Here is a 16,114-nt window from a genome sequence, read left to right as displayed (position 1 = left end):
CTTTAGTATAAAAAAAAAGGAAGGGTAATGAGAGAGAATAGAGCTATCAGATATTCAAGCATATGGTGCAGCATAATGATTTTTAAAGTGCGATTGGTTTCTCAGTATATGAGATGGAGGGACTTGTGGGTGGCTAGATGGGTCCAACATTGGACCTCTGATTTTGGCTTAGGTCATGATCTCAGGGTCCTAGATCTATCCCTGAATTGGGGGTTCCACACTTAGCAGGGGATCTGCTTGGGATTCTCTCCCTCTCCTTCTGCCCTTCCCCCTACCCATGCCCTCACATACATTCTCTCTCTCTCTCTCTCTCTCTCTCTCTCACACACACACACACACACACACAAACACACACACACACACACACACACACACACATCTTTTAAAAAACTGAGATGGAGGAGTGCCTTGGTGGCTCAGTGAGTTAAGTGTCTGCCTTTAGTTCAGGTCATGATCCCAGGGTCCTGGGATCAAGCCCCACAGTCAGACTCCCTTATTCAGTGGGGAGTCTGCTTTTATCTCTCCCTCTGCCCCTCCCCCCTGCTTATGCACTCTCTCTCTCTCTCTCTCTCTCTCTCAAGTAAAGTCTTTAAAAAAATAGTTATGATAAAAACAGAAGTGTGAGATGACAAAACTTCTAGGAAAATGCTTTTATTTTCTGCTTTTAAATTTCAAAAGAATGTCTAATGATGGGATCTATTATTGTATACAGCAATCTCATTTTTATTTCTTTATTGGAGTTCAATTTGCCAACATATAGCATAACACCCAGTACAGCACATTTTAGAATAAGAAAAACTCTGAATTGGTCCTCATTAACTTTATTACAGAACGTGGTGAAATAGCTGTGGAATACAAACCCTGTGAAGAGATTACAGATGCCAGAACCCAAGAGGAGCTACAGGATTTATTTCAACCACCTGGTTATTAAAGATCAAGGGTTCCACAGCCACTATAACCATAATTTAAAGCAACTGACAGGATTTGGAAGACTATGGTTAGCTCTGTCATCTTTTGGGAAATGTGTAACTCTGAAACTGCTTTTGAGTGCGGGGAATTTCTGGGGCTTTTCCTGAAGTCTTGGCCCTTGGCTCTGACCCCTTATTTGAACTTTAGAGAGCCAATTATATCAGAGTGCTCCTAGAGTTGTGGACATAGAAGAGGACACAGCCTTTTAAAGCTCCCTTCAAACAGAATCTCAGGGACTTCAGAACAGAGTAACTATGGCCGTAAGTGAGATGATGCTACAGCATTTGAAAACCTTTATGTGCATAGGGACACCTGAGTGACTCAGTGGTTGAGCATCTGCCTTGGGTTTGGGGCCTGATCCCCTCAGGGAGCCTGCTTTTCCCTCTGCCTATGTCTCTGCTTCTCCCTGAGTGGCTCTCATGAATAAATAAAATATTTTTTTAAAAATTATCTTTCAAATAAGGTATATTACCCAAATATCAGTATCTCATACACATCTTGTATGAAATATTTTGTAGAAGAACTTTTCTGTAACCCTAACCTTGAATTAGGGATTAAGTTGACAAAGTAATTTCTAAAATAAAATGCCAATGTTCTATATATTGAATGTGAAAAAAAATAAAAGGAGCAAAGAATGTGTTTCATGTCTTTAAAAACGTAATGTGGGTCTACAATTCTGATTTTTAACTAACTCCGAAGTTGCAACATTTGTTTTGAAGGGAAGAGAATAGAGAAAGAAAAGATGGTTACTTTCTGAAAAAGTATTTGAACCCGTTGGAGCCCTGTGAGTGCTGAGCTGGGGCTTCTTGTTGGATTGGAGAAGGTGCAACCTCCACAGAGGTCTGTCGATGCTGACCCTGGCTTTCCTCCTGGGTTAATGATTCACTCTTCTCAGACATCTGTGGAATTAAGTGGGAGCTTCTTCCTGAGCTGGAGATGGTTCTTCCTCCTAGGAGGCCTGTGGATACTGGGTTGGGGCCTCCTGCTGGGTTGAAGAAAGTTTAGCTTTCTCAGGAGTCTGTGCATGATGCCCCTGCTCTCCTCCTGTATTGAGGAAGGTTCACCCTCCTCAGGGATTTGTGGAAGCTCAGCAGGGGCCTCCTGCTGGGGTGGAGAAGGTTCCTTCTCTTCCTGAGTCCTTGGAAGTTGAGCCAGGGCCTCCTCCTGGATTGAAGGTGATTCACCCTCCTCAGGAGCCTGTGAATCCTGAGCCAGGGTGTCCTGCTGGGTTGTGGAAGGTTTAACCTCTCCAGGGGTCTGAACAGGGGTCTCCTGCTGTGTTGGAGGTTTCTCCTGCGTGGGAGATTCTGGGGACTTAGTTGGAGTCTCCTGTTGAAATGGCAAAAGTTCAATCTCCTCAGGGGACTGTGGAGGCAGAGTTGGGACTTCATGGTGGGTTGCAAAAGGTTCCACATTAATGGGCACAGAGGGCTGAGTGACAGACTCATGCTGAACTGGCAAAGATCCCACCTCTGTAGTGGGTTCTGGTGTTACAGTAACCTGCACGTCTGCAGGTTTCACAGTGATATGGGGCAGGTTTAAATGTTGAACCTGATGGTGACCTGGAGGTGCAACTGTCACCTCATGATGGTCTAGGGGTTGAGCTGGGTGCTCCTGCTGGGTTGGAATAGATTGTACCTCCTCCAAAGACAGCTCTGGTGGCTGAGATCATTGTTCTTGCAGGGTTGCAGAAGATTCTATCTCCCCTGGAGATTGACCTGGTGTCTCTTGCTGGGTTGAAGATTCTGCCTCATTAGGGAGCTCTGCAGGCTCATCTGAGGCCTCCTCTTGGGGGGAAGGTTTTATCTCTTCAGGATTTTCGGGGGGGGGCGGCTGAGCTGGGGTCTCCTGCTGAGTCACTGAAGGTTCAACTTCCCCAGTAGGCTCAGAAAGCTGAGCTGGTGGTTCCTGTTCGCTTGGAATAGGCTGAGCTGGGGTGTCCTGCTGAATTAGGGAAGATTCAATCCCCGCAGGAGGCTCCAAAGTTTGAGCTGGTTGCTCCTGCTCACTTGAAGGCTCAACCTCCTCTGGAGGTTTAGCTGAGGCCTTTGCTGGGGTGAAGAAGGATCTGCCTCCTCAGTATGCTCAAGAGGCTGAACTGGGGCCTCCTGCTGGGCTGTAGCAGACTCAATATCCTTTGTAGGCTCCAGAGTTAGGGTAAATTCCACAACCACGGATTTATATGTAACACTGGGCAACTTTAAGTAAGTTGTATACTGAACCATAAAATGGGAGTGATTAGCTCATCATTTTGAGGCAGATTTAGAAGTGGATACTCTATAGGAAACTCAGAAACTACAGTTGGAGCCTCCTCCTGGACAGGAGTAGGTCCAGCCTACTCGGGGAGCTCTGCAGGCTGAGCTGAGGCTTCCTGTGCAACGAGAGTAGGCCCAGCCTCCTCGGGTTGATCTGGGGCCTCCTGTGGGCCTAGAGAAGGCTCAGCCTTCTTGGGGTGCTGTGCAGGCTGAGTCACAGTTACAGTAAGTGCCAAATCTACAGGTTAACAGTGACATTGTGTAATTTCGGCCACTGAGCTTCATTCTGACTCAGACATGGCACATTTACCTCCTGAGGTGGTACCTCCTCCTCCGTTGGCTGAGCTCAGGCCTCGTGAGGGGTCGAAGGTTCTACTTCCTCAGTTGCCTCTGTAGGTTGAGCTGAGGCTTCCTGTTGGACTTCAGGGGTACCTGAAGGTACAGCTGGGGCCCTCGGTGGGCTTACAGGATTTCCAGCTTCCTTAAGCATCTCTGGAGGCTGAGATAGAGCGTCCTGAAGAAGTGGAGGTGTTTCTGTCTCTTCGGGGGACTCTGGATGCTTGGCCTGGACCTCCACCCCAGGCAAGAAAGGTTCAGGTTTCTCTACAGTGGACTGGAGAGGTCCTGCAGGTGTCTCCTGTGGGAGCGAAGAAATTTCAGGATCCTCGGGGAGCTTTGGGGGTTGATCTGGTCCCCTTAGGAAACACATTGGCTGGTTTTCCACAGGATGTATTATATTCGTACCAGAATCTGAATAATCATCCAGCAGTTGTTCTAGGAGCTCTTTATTTTCAAATTGGTTTGGAGTTCCAATAACAACTTTGGTGAGCCTTCGATGCTGAACTAGATCTTTCTCTAGGTTTCAGGATGAAACAAAAACCTTGGTTGGTTTTAAACTCTTACTGTCCAGAGGTGGAGCAAGGATTTCAAATGACTGGTGGGTGATCTTCTGGCTCATCTCCAGTTTTCATCTTACTTTTGAGTGGAGGAGGCAGAACTATGGTCTGATTCTCATCCCAACCCAACGTGGGAACCACTTGTAAAAGCCTCTCATGCAGGGTTGGCTTGTCATTCAGATACTGATCTGTCTCTGGGGGCAGCTCACCATTTGAATCCTTGTCGAGGAATGGAACCAAAGTCTCAGTCAACTGCTTAGGAGGGCCTAAATCTGGGCTGGAGCAGAGGATCTCAAGTTACACTCCCCGCCCCCGGCTCTGCTGATGGGGTAAGTGCCTGGGGCAATTCAAGCAGGAGTTCAGAAGAGTGCCAAGACCAGGGTTCCGGGGATCCCCGAAGGCGGGGGGTCAGACGGGCAGGGTCCGGACCAGGGCAAGGTCTCCTCCTGATATACTGGACATTGAGCTACAGTAACCACCTTAGGTGGCCCTGGAAGCTGGATTGGAATCTCCTGCATAGGTTGATGATGTTCAATCTCCTTAGTGAATTCTAGAGTCATAGGAAGCCCCAGATCCAAAGGCTGAACTGTGACCTCAGTCAAGATTGGATGCTGAGTTTGAACCTGCTCTTGATGTGCAAATGTCACTTCCAGGTCCTTTGGAGGAGCAGTAGTTTATTTCACGGTTGTAGAATGTTCAACTTACATGGGGGGTTCTGGAGTCATGGTAAGCACCAAGTCCAAAGGCTGAACCGTTACAATGGATAACAATAGATGCTGAGCTTGATCCTGACCTGGAGTTGGAACTGTCACCTCCCGATACATGGGAGGCTGAACTACAAACTCCCCAGGTGGCTCTAAAGGAGGACCTGGAGTCTCTTGCATGGTTGAAGTTTCAACCTCTGTAATGGGTTCTGGTGTTAGGGTAAGCTCCAGATTAAAGGTTGAACTGTGACTTCAGACAAACTTGGACTCTGAGCCCCAACATGTTCTAGATGTGGAAGTGTCACCTCTGGATCCTCTGGAGGAGCTGGAGTCTGCTACAGGGTTGTAGAAGGCTCTGGAGGTACAGTAAGCTCCAGGTCAACAGGTTTAGCAGTGACACGGGGCAAGCTTGAATGCTGAGCTTGATCTTGTCCTTGAGGTGGAACTGTCACCTCCTTATGGACTGGAAGTTGTGGTTCAACCTCCTTAGATGGCTCTGGAGGCTGAACTGGAGAAGGTTCTGCCTCTTGATGGGGTTCTGGGGACTGAGTTGAAGCCTGCTGCAGAATTGGAAATGACTCTAGCTTCTCAGGGAGCTCTGAAGGCTGAGTCTGTGCCACCTGTTGGGCTGGAGAAAGTTCTACCTCCTTAAGGGGCTCTAGAGGTAGAGATGGAGCTTTTTGCAGGAATGGAGAGGATTCCACCTTCTCAGGAAACTGCAGAAGCTGAGAAGGGGTCTCTTGAGAGACCGGAAGAGGTTCCACTTTGTTAGCAAGTTCTAAAGACTGGGCTGGGGATTCCTGTTGTGTGGGAGAAGGCTCTGCCTCCTGAGGGGGCTCAGGAGATATCGCTGGGACCTGCTGGGGAACAGGAGGCTGAGATGGAACTTCTGGTTGGGTGGAGGTTTGCCGTCTTCAGTGGGCCCTGGAGAATGAGCTGAGACTGCATACTCATTTGCAGATGGTTCAATCTCCTTAGGGGGCTCTGATGGCTCAGCTGGGACCTCCTGTTGCGCTGAAGTAGGTTCCATCTCCTTAGGAGGGTCTCGAGTCTGTAGTATGAGTTCTTGTTGGCCTGGAGGAAATTCATCTTCAGGGGTCTCTGGAGACTGAAAAAGAAGCTTGGACTGGGCTGGAGAAAATTCAACCTGCTCAGGGGGAACTGGAGCTTGAACAGTGGCCTCCTCCTGCCCAGGAGAATGTGCAAACTTAGTGGGCACTGGAGTTATGAAAACCTCCAGGTCTACACGTTTTACTGTGATATTGGGCAACATTGGATGCTGAGCTTCACCAGGACCGAGAGGTAGAATGTCACCTCATGATGTACTGGAACTGAGCGTGGTGCTCAGGCTGACTGGAGAAGGTTCTACAGCTACAACAGGCATCGGAGGCAGAGATGAGCTCCACTGCTGGCTTGGAGAAAGTTCAGTTTCCTCAGGAAGATCTCCAGTCTGCATTGGGACTCCCTGCTGTACTGGAGAAGGTTCGACATTTTCCACAAGGGCTGATAGTTGTTCTGGAAACTCCTGCTGGATTGCAGAAGGTTCTAACTGCTCCAGGGACACAGCAGCTCATCAGACTCTATGGGTGGTAGGGAGGGTTGCATAGGATTTTCACATTTTATCCTATATGTTTGTGACATTAAAAAAAAGAGGAGAATGTATCCATGAATTGCAAGTATTTCAAAGAAGCTATGAAATGCCCGAGTTCAGTTTTAATCACTAATTCTGTATATGACTGAATCTCCACCTTTAACTTTGTCTTCTTCCCTCAGCAACAACTTACCTATTCATTTTTCAGGTGTTATTTATTCAAGAGACACACACACAAAGAGAGAGAGAGAGAGAGAGAGAGAGAGAGAGAGAGAGAGCGGCAGAGACACAGGCAGAGGGAGAAGCAGGCTCCAGGCAGGGAGCCCGATGCGGGACTCAATCCCTGGACTCCAGGATCATGCCCCGGGCCGAAGGCAGGCACCAAACCGCTGAGCCACCCAGGAATCCCCCCCTATTCCGTTTATATACACATTTTTTTTTCAGGGCAGTCAGAAATAAGGCCAAACAGATAGCCATCTGCTCATCTGCCTACTGGCCATTTCCAGTCAACCAAAAAGCCTTCTGGTTGCTTTATGTTCCCTGATAAAAGAGGCGTAAACCTGAATTTATCTCCCTCCACCTGGCTGTCCTTCCCAACTGCTGTATTTCCACCTGCTCATCCGGGACAGAAATTTCTGAGGGTTATAGTTGATTTTTCTCTTGTCTGGATGCATCCTACCCACTACTCCCCTCAGCAGTTACGCAGTCTTTTGCTTCTTCCTTGGGGTTGTCTCAGGATTTTCTTTCTACTCCTATCACAGCCATTCTGATCTGGCCACTTGTCACTTTACTCCCAGCTTTTGCTAGACCATTCTTTCTGGTTTCCCTGGATCAAGCTTTCCTCTTTAGATCTCTGTACATAGGGAATAGAAAACAATCCTCTTGTTCTGGTGATACATATGTCTTTCTGGAAAACTTTCAATGGCTCTCTATATCTCCGCATAACTTTCAGACCCTTCTAGCTGATAGTTAAGGGTTTTCATAATCATATCTTTCACTGTTTCCTAAGCTAATTCGACTTTTTTTTTCAGATTTTATTTATTTATTCATGACAGACACAGAGAGAGAAAGAGCCAGAGACACAGGCATAGGGAGAAGCAGGCTCCATGCAGGGAGCCCGATGTGGGACTCAATCACGGGTCTCCAGGATCATGCCTTGGGCTGAACGTGGTGTTAAATCGCTGGGCCACTGGGGCTGCCCTCCTAAGCTAATTCTTAATGCCTGATCATTCTTGCAGCTGTGCCTTGCTTAGACTATACTCCCTATTCTTGCTGTATTTAACAAATCATAGCCACTCTAAGTCTCAGCTAAAGTTTTAGCTTATCCATGCCGCTTTCTCTGACCCCTACACTCCAGTGATTACAGATTCTGGTGACGTACAGCACCTATAGTCTGTACTTAACTATAGTTCACCTGTCTTTCTATGCCTATTTGCTTTCTTCCCACCTATTATTTCATATTCTAATGACAATGCCATGCTTGCATAGCTGCCACAGTACTGAGTCCTGGGCTGGGCACAAATGAGTGCTGTATATAGAAAGCCAAGGGACAAAGATGAGTTCTGAACATAACTGAGGAATCAAATAATAGCTAACACTCATATATATGTGAGGCACTGAAATGCGTGTTCTATATATATATTAACTCACCAAATCTCACAATACTCCCACAAGGTAGTAACTATTATCACATTTTACAGATAAGGAAATTCGATCAAAAGCTAATAAGTGACAGAACTCAATTCAAACCCAGGCAGTCTAGTTCCGGAATCTCTACTCTTAACCACTTTTTTGTATATCACCAAGGAGATGGAAAGAGGGACATGTTGGTATAAAGGTGGAGCAAAAATGGGAGAATAGAGGTTAAGGGAGGAAATCATGGGGCTAAAAAAACTGGATAAAGAATAAGGACAATTACAAGTAAACGAGTGCAAATGAGAGAACCACAGCAAACAGGAAAATGAAGATAAGGACAATTGACAAAGAAAAGGTAAAAAGAGTCAGTCAACATGGTTGGGGGGATGACAAAGGCCCAGGAAGACCTCGAAGAAAGGCTGCTGTGTCAAGCAGGAGGCAGGGAACAAATGAGAAAAGGCAATTCTTACAAGATGGTGAAGGTGTTGTTGTCCGTGTTGGGCTCTGGCACACGCACTCTGCGGAGCCTCTGCTTTGGGCTGAAACCACTACACGACAGCATCTCATCTTTGCAGGTACAGAGCTCACATATGTTGACGTTTGTGGTAACATTCTGTTCTGGCTGCTCAGTTAAAGATGTATATGCCTTTTCTGGGGAGTATTTTGCAAAATGCACCACTGAGTGCTGAGTCGTTGGGGGGAGAACCGACTCAGATGACTCTGGTTGGTGACTTACAGTAATTTCCAAGTCCATAGGTGGAACAGTGACTTCAGTCACGTTTAGCTATTGACTCTGAACATGCTCTGGATGTGCAAGTGTCACCTCAAGGTCCGTTGGAGAAGGAGCTGTAGTCTTCGTGGTTGCAGAATGTTTACCCTCTGTAATAGGTTCTGGAGTAATGGTAAGCCCCAAGCCCACATGATGAAATGTGATGCTGGGTGATTCTGGATGCTGACCTATACCCTTATTTAGAGTTGGAATTGTCACTTCCTGCTGAAATAGATACTGAACTACAACCTCCTTAGGTGGCTCTGGAGGCTGAGCTGGGGTCTCTTGCATGGCTGGAGAAGGTTCAACTTCCATATTGGATCCTGCAGTTACAGTAATTTCTAGGACCATAGGTGGAACAGTGACTTCAGTCAGATTTGGATGTTGACTCTGAATCTCCTCTGGATGCGCAAGCGTCATCTCAAGGACCTTTGGAGGAGGAGTTGTAGTCTTCGTGGTTGTAGAACGTTCAACCTGGGTAGTAGGTTCTGGAGTTATGGTAAGTCCCATGTGCACAGGATGAGCTGTAACACTGGGTAAAGTTGGATACTGACTTAGGGTTGGAACTGTCTCTTCCTGATGGAATGGATATTGAACTCCAACCTCATTAGGTGGCTCTGGAGGTTGAGTTGGGGACTCTTGCATGGTTGGAGAAGGTGTGGTCTCTGTAGTAGGTTCTGGAGTAATGGTAAGCCCCAAGTCCAAAGGTTGAACTGTGAATTTATTTAAGGTTGAATGCTGAACCTGAACCTGCTCTGATGGTGGAAATGTCACCTCAAGGTCCTTTGGAGGAGCTGCAGTCTGATGTAGGGTTGTAGACTCTTCAACCCCTGTAGTGGGATTTGGAGTTGTGGTAAGCTCCAGGGCCAAAGTTTGTGTTGTCACATTTGGTGACCACAGGTACTGAGCTTGATCCTGAGCTGACGTTGGAACTGCTGCCTCTTGATATATGGAAGGTTGAGCTACAAGTTCCTTAGGCAGCTCTAGACGCATGGCTGGAGAAGGTTCAATCTCTGTAGTGGATTCTGGAGTTATGGTAAGTTCCAGGTCCAAGGGTTGAACTGTGACCTTACTCAGGTTTGGACGGTGAGACTGAACCTGCACGAGATGTGCAAATGTCACCTCCACGTCGTTTGGAGGAGCTGTAGTCTTTTTCAGGGCTGTAGAATGTTCAACTTCTGTAGTGGGTTCTGAATTTACAGTAAGCTCCAGGTCCAAAGGTTGAACTGTTACATTGGGTGATGATGGATGCTGAGTTTGCTCCCAACCTGGTGTTAGAATGGTCTCCTCCTGATACACTGGAGATTGAGCTACAATAACCTCCTTAGGTGGCTCTGGAAGCTGGATTAGAGTCTCTAGCATAGGTTGAGGAAGTTCAATCTCCTTAGTGAATTCTGGAGTCATGGTAAGCCCCAGGTCCAAAGGCTGAACTGTGATTTCAGTCAAGATTGGATGCTGAGCTTGAACCTACTCTTGATGTGCAAATGTCACTTCCAGGTCCTTTGGAGGAGCAGTAATTTTTTTCACGGTTGTAGAATGTTCAATTTTGTGGTGGGTTCTGGAGTTATGGTAAGCTCCAAGTCCAAAGGCTGAACCATTACATTGGGTAACAATAGATGCCGATCTTGATCTTGACCCGGAGTTGGAACTGTCACCTCCTGATACATGGGAGGCAGAACTACAAACTCCTTAGGTGTCTCTAAAGGATGACCTGGAGTCTCTTGCATGGTTGAAGTTTCAACCTCTGTAATGGGTTCTGGTGTTATGGTAAGCTCCAGATCTAAAGGTTGAACTGTGACTTCAGACAGAGTTGAGCCAGGGCCTCCTCCTGGGTTGAAGGTGATTCACCCTCCTCAGGGGCCTGTGATTGCTGAGCCAGGGTGTCCTGCGGGGTTGTGCAAGGTTTATCCTCTCCAGAGGTGTGAACAGGGGTCTCCTGCTGTGTTGGAGGTTTCTCCTGCGTGGGAGATGCTGGGGACTCAGTTGGGAGTCTCCTGTGGAAATGGCAAAAGTTCAATCTCCTCAGGGGACTGTGGAGGCAGAGTTGGGGCTTCATGCTGGGTTGCAAAAGGTTCCACATTAAGGGGCACAGAGGGCTGAGCGACAGACTCAGGCTGAACTGGCAAAGATCCCACCTCTGTAGTGGGTTCTGATGTTACAGTAACCTGCACGTCTGCAGGGTTCACAGTGATATTGGGCAGATTTAAATGTTGAACCTGATGGTGACCTGGAGGTGCAACTGTCACCTCATGATGCTCTAGAGGTTCAGCTGGGTGCTCCTGCTGGGTTGGAATAGGTTCCACCTCCCTTGAAGACACCTCTGGTGGCTTTTCTTAAATACTAGGCAATTGGCCCCTGGAGACCAAGGATGATGGAATAATCCTAAATGTAGTTATTCACTTTGTGGAAGGTTCTGATGAAATAGCTATTTAAAAAATATACCATTTTCTGCTTTGTTGTTGCCATTCTACATTCAAGTTTGAGTTTATGTCCTTGACAAATGGCACGCAGATATTTGCTGATTCTTAATTTATATGACTGGGATGTATGACTGCGGAGAGACACAAAGCTGTGCTATCAGCCTTTCATTATCAAAACTAGTCTCTCCTTTTTCTGACAGAAGAAAAAGTCTCTAAAAGGAATGCAGAAGGATCAGTCATGAAGGTATTAAAAGCCCGGAAGAAGAGTACCAGTACTGAGCTGACAATTGAGCCAGAGAAGGCATCCTCAGGCAAAACTGGCATCGGTCTGTCAGCCTTTATGAACAAGCAGCTAGACTTTAATGATGAAAGAGACGGTATTAGTGCGCTGAATTACATATTACCTTATTTGTCAGAGGGAAATCTAGAAGATGTAGAATCAACGTTATTACCATTCATTAAAATTCTGTTTTGAAAAGTCCAAGATGGAGACAAGTCTGTGGGTTACTTGACAACACAAAGAGCCCTTCTCTTGAACCTGGACCCAACAATTCAACTTACAAAAATAAACTGAGGAAAGTCTCTTTCCTGGAAAATTTGTTAGATGCAGAAATTCAAGAAAAAAATGCTGAGTAAAAAAGAAAGAGAAAACTGCCATGCTTGTACCTCCCAGGCTTTTCGGTGTCAAATTTAAATGCCAAATCTTTCCAAAGAAATTGGAAACTGCCCAAGGACAGGAAAAGAGCCTTCCCAAGGCTAAGAATGTACGGAAGAGGCGGTTTAGAAAAAACAGGGTCCTCAAGGGCCCCAAGGACCTACAGAAAAGGCACTACAAGGAAGTGAACGTTCAGAGCACCCGAGGGAAACAGAGTGCCCAGTCATTTGTGAAGAACATGGTCAAAGAAAGAAGGCTCAGTAGACCATCCCCAAGGGAGCTGGAGCAGCTACGCATGGCCCAGAGGCCCAGGAAATTAGTGGGAAACTCCGTCCACACAGAGCCTTCATTCATAAAGGAGCACAAGGCAGCAGCCTCTTCTTTCCTGAAGCAATACATAATGGGCAGCCCTTCTGCCTCCACTGCTCCAAAATCCCTACCTAAGGTGAGAAACAAATCAAAAGGCTTAACCTACCCCATTGTTGTTTTAGAATATGCGAATGCTAGAGTTAGGGAAATGGAGGCTTCCAGACCAGTCTCACATTCTGGGAAAAAGTATATTTTCCATAAAATTCGCTCACGTATAGTCCGAAGAACACCCAAGACCAAACAAAGTCAAAAGTTCAGCAAGAAAAACTCACTCTCGAATATATTGATGCCTGCACAGAGGCCTCCATTGCCTGCAGTCAGGAGCCTCATAGATTCCCCTTCATGGGAGGCTATTTCATCTTCAGAAGAATGGACTCAGGAAAATCCTTTTCCAGAATTATTTACTCTTTCAGAACCTTCTCAAGAAAACACTACTGTAGTAAACACTACGACTGCACAGAATGTTTCTGAAGAAATTATTTCTCCAGGAAGCACTACTGTATCAGAACAAACTGTCCCTGAATTCACAAACCGTAGGAATCTTCTCACTAAATATTCTACTACCGCCAGAGACAACTTTGTGCTGACTGTTAAACAAACCAATGAAACACAATGGGAATACCACAACTTGTTCACTGACTTGCCCCCAAAGCCCACAGGCTTCAGTGTTGCAAAGCTCTCATCCGCAGGTGATCTTTATAAAATTCACCTAAACCAGCAGCTACGGTGCCTCATCCCGAATAATGACGTGAGAGGCTCATTTCTCATGTTATCCGGACTTTCAAAATAGACTGCTCTGAGACCAATGTGCAACTGGCCTGTGCCAAGCTTATCTCCAGAACAGGCCTCGTGATGAAGCTTCTCAGTGAGCAGCAGGAAGCAAAGGTGTCCAAGGCAGAGTGGGATACAGACCAATGGAAGACTGAGAACTATATCAATGAAAGCACAGAAGCCCAGAGTGAACAGAAAGGGCAGGAGTCAAGGGAGGTGAGGATAACTCCTGAACTATAGGGTCTGAACTTTTAGTCAGTTTAGCACATGCAATTAAAGCACCCACGCACAAGGACCGGGGCCTCCCAGTCTGGGTCTTGTCTTAGCCATTAACATTGGCTGAGACAGTGATGTGCCACTTTGCGCATTTAGGGAATGGTGCCACTATTCCCAGGTAGATGAGGACTTCACATACAAGAAAAATATATAATTGAAGAAAGGGCTAATGATAAAATTACGTAACACATTAGATTTGGTATATTTCTTAAGAACCTATAAGCCACTCCTCTGAAAGAATGAGGTTTTAGAGTAGCTTAAGAATAGTTAGCTTTCATCCTGTTTCTTTGATTTCTAAAAAATTCTTCTTTGTTTTTAGGGTTTTTTTTTTTAGCTCACAAAAGAAGTTCCAGGTTATGGCTATAACAGCAAACTCATCTTGGCAATATCTGTGACTGTAGTAGTAAGGATTTTGATTATGGTTTTCTGTCTCATTGAGGTAAGGACAACCATTAATTCAGATTTCCAGAAAATCTTTTGTCTTTATAATAGATTCAGAATTTACAAACTTAAAATCAAAGCCACTTTCTCATTTACTACTACTTGGTATTCCTCTTCTGTCTCACAGACTGACATGTACTTCGTTCTTATATTGCAAAATATATTCTGGGGTTTTTTAAAGGAACTTTCCATTGCCAAGAGATTTATGGATTGTAAACAAGGCAACAAGCCATTAGACTGTTTTGGGAGATTAGGTTTAAGAAGGCCAAGTTAACATGATAGTAACATTTCTTCAACTCAAAATTCTGTTGGTTAGATGTACTCACCAGTCACTTTCAGACTATCAGTGATTTCTTTCCTTGGCTGAAATGATGAGAGATAGTATCCACCCTCATGGAGCTATATCAGTCATCCTGGAAAAAAGGACATGGCTTAAAGATAAAAATATCATCTTGTTGATTAATTAGATTTACTCAGCAGCTTTTTCCACACACTGCATTATGTGAATAGATTTGGTTAAAACACTGCAGCTAAATCCTGCATCAGGCTACTCCAAAGCATGTCATGTCTATAGTCACCTGTTCCTGAAGGTTTCCTGTTTACCTTTTCTTCAATTCCATAATGACTTGGCACTGGTTTATGCCAAGCATAGGAAGGAGAATTTTCCCTATCCAATTTCATGCCCACAACCATGGGAGGACAATATTACCATCCCTCTTTCATACATAAAAGGGGATCAGCTTAAGGCTCCAGTGGCAAAACCCAAAGCAGAACCCAGTTTCACTTAACTGCAAATCCTGTGCTCTTATTCCACTGTTCTAACCCCTTAAAGATGAAAACACTGGCCAGCATTTGAAACACTGAAATTCAGTGGAAGCCACTGAAAGGATTAATATATTTAATATGAAAAGAGTTTTATCAGTCACCAGAAGATGACCAACAATCCAAGGGTGAAGGGGGCAAGACCACAAGAAATGGGAGGTGTTTTGAGTCTGTCACCGTATCTGCGAGTTCTTTCCTTGTGGCCTATGGGATGTGGGTCTTGTTAGCGAGGCCTTTGTTGCCTTTATACTGTCTTCCTCTATACTTATATTTGTTGTAATTTATATTTTATAACCTGTATAGAATCTGTTTTGTTTTTTTGGTATGGTTCAGGTAGGGGATCTAACATTTTCCCCCTACAGAAAGATCCAGTTACTTTAAAATCTTTTATTGAATGGTTCATTCTTTCTTAACAGATCTAAAATACTATTCTTTTTTTTTTTGTAAGATTTTACTTATTCATGAGACACACACACAGAGAGGCAGAGACATAGGCAGAGGGAAAAGCAGGCTTGTCTCAGGGAGCCCAATGTGGGATTTGATCCCCAGACCCGGGTTCACCCTGTGAGTCAAAGGCAGATGCTCTACCACTCAGCCACCCAGGCATATCTAAAATACTATTCTTATCTGGACTCTTATCAGTCCGGTTTCCTTTCCCATATCACACTATATACTTAATTCCAATTGCTTTATAATAACCTATTTTGATGTCTGGTAGAGTTAAGCTCCTGCTCTTTGACCTCCTTTTTCATACATTTCATAGCTAGACTTGCATATCCCTTTACGAAATGTCAGCTAGCCAATTTTTATTTTAAAAAAATATCTTGGGATTTGAATAGGATTGCATTGAGTTTGAGGAGAATTGACATCTTTGCAATATTCTAGGACCATGGTATCATCATGTATTCATTTCTTAATGTCCTTCAGAAGAGTTTTAATGTTTTCATCTCAAAGGTCTTCCCCATTCTTTGCTGTAAGTTTATTCCTAGGTACTTTATGCTTTTTATTGATATTTTTAAATCTTCTTTTAAGATTTTATTTATTTATTCATGAGACACACACAGAGAGAGGCAGAGACACAGGCAGAGGGAGAAGCAGGCTCCATGCAGGGAGCCCGATGTGGGACTCGATCCCGGGACTCCAGGATCACACCCTGGGCTGAAGGCAGGCGCTAAACCATTGAGCCACCGAGGTGTCCTTCCTTTTATTGATATTATAAATGGAACCATTCTTCCATTTGTTAATTAGTTATTTGTGGAACGTAAGAAATCTATTGCGTTTTGCATGTTGAGCTCTTGATTTTGTGTCCAACCATCTTACTGAATTCCCATATCACTTCCAGTAAAATTTATTTTTTTATTTTTTAAAGGATTTTATTTATTCATGAGAGACACAAAGAGAGAAGCAGAGACACAGGCAGAGGGAGAAGCAGGGTCCATTCAGGGACCCTGATGTGGAACTCGATCCCAGGACCCTGGGATCATGCCCTGCCTGAGCCAGAGGCAGGCGCTCAACTGCTGAGCCACCCAGGCATCCCACTT

At 45.2% G+C, this 16,114-nt stretch overlaps 2 protein-coding genes and 1 long non-coding RNA gene across 7 annotated transcripts in view; 1 reads left to right on the top strand and 2 right to left on the bottom strand.

Moving 5' to 3' along the window:
- The window catches only part of LOC112912515 (uncharacterized), a 58,351-nt gene that overhangs the window by 37,153 nt on the left and 5,084 nt on the right, over nt 1-16,114 (bottom strand). For 3 of the 5 annotated variants that reach the window (XR_011999171.1, XR_011999169.1, XR_011999172.1), the window contains exon 2: nt 14,078-14,164. This is a non-coding gene — a long non-coding RNA (uncharacterized lncRNA). Of the gene's footprint in view, nt 1-8,520; nt 10,814-14,077; nt 14,165-16,114 lie in introns of all 5 variants that reach the window. The other 2 variants (XR_011999170.1, XR_011999168.1) reach the window with 1 other exon arrangement.
- On the bottom strand, nt 636-6,097 carry LOC140597299 (uncharacterized). Its single transcript, XM_072745405.1, has 2 exons — nt 5,775-6,097; nt 636-5,736 (listed from the first exon to the last, which is right to left on the bottom strand). The coding sequence occupies exons 1-2, from the start codon at nt 6,095-6,097 to the stop codon at nt 5,160-5,162; spliced, it is 900 nt and encodes a 299-aa protein (XP_072601506.1). The 3' UTR covers nt 636-5,159.
- LOC140593717 (leucine-rich repeat-containing protein 37A3-like) lies at nt 11,896-14,025 on the top strand. Its single transcript, XM_072745402.1, has 4 exons — nt 11,896-12,952; nt 13,054-13,250; nt 13,645-13,749; nt 13,879-14,025. The coding sequence occupies exons 1-4, from the start codon at nt 11,896-11,898 to the stop codon at nt 14,023-14,025; spliced, it is 1,506 nt and encodes a 501-aa protein (XP_072601503.1).

Source organism: Vulpes vulpes, unplaced genomic scaffold, assembly GCF_048418805.1.
Source record: "Vulpes vulpes isolate BD-2025 unplaced genomic scaffold, VulVul3 u000000689, whole genome shotgun sequence".
NCBI lineage: Eukaryota > Metazoa > Chordata > Mammalia > Carnivora > Canidae > Vulpes > Vulpes vulpes.
Note: the sequence above shows the minus strand (reverse complement) of the source record. Positions and strands in the feature narration are given on the sequence as shown.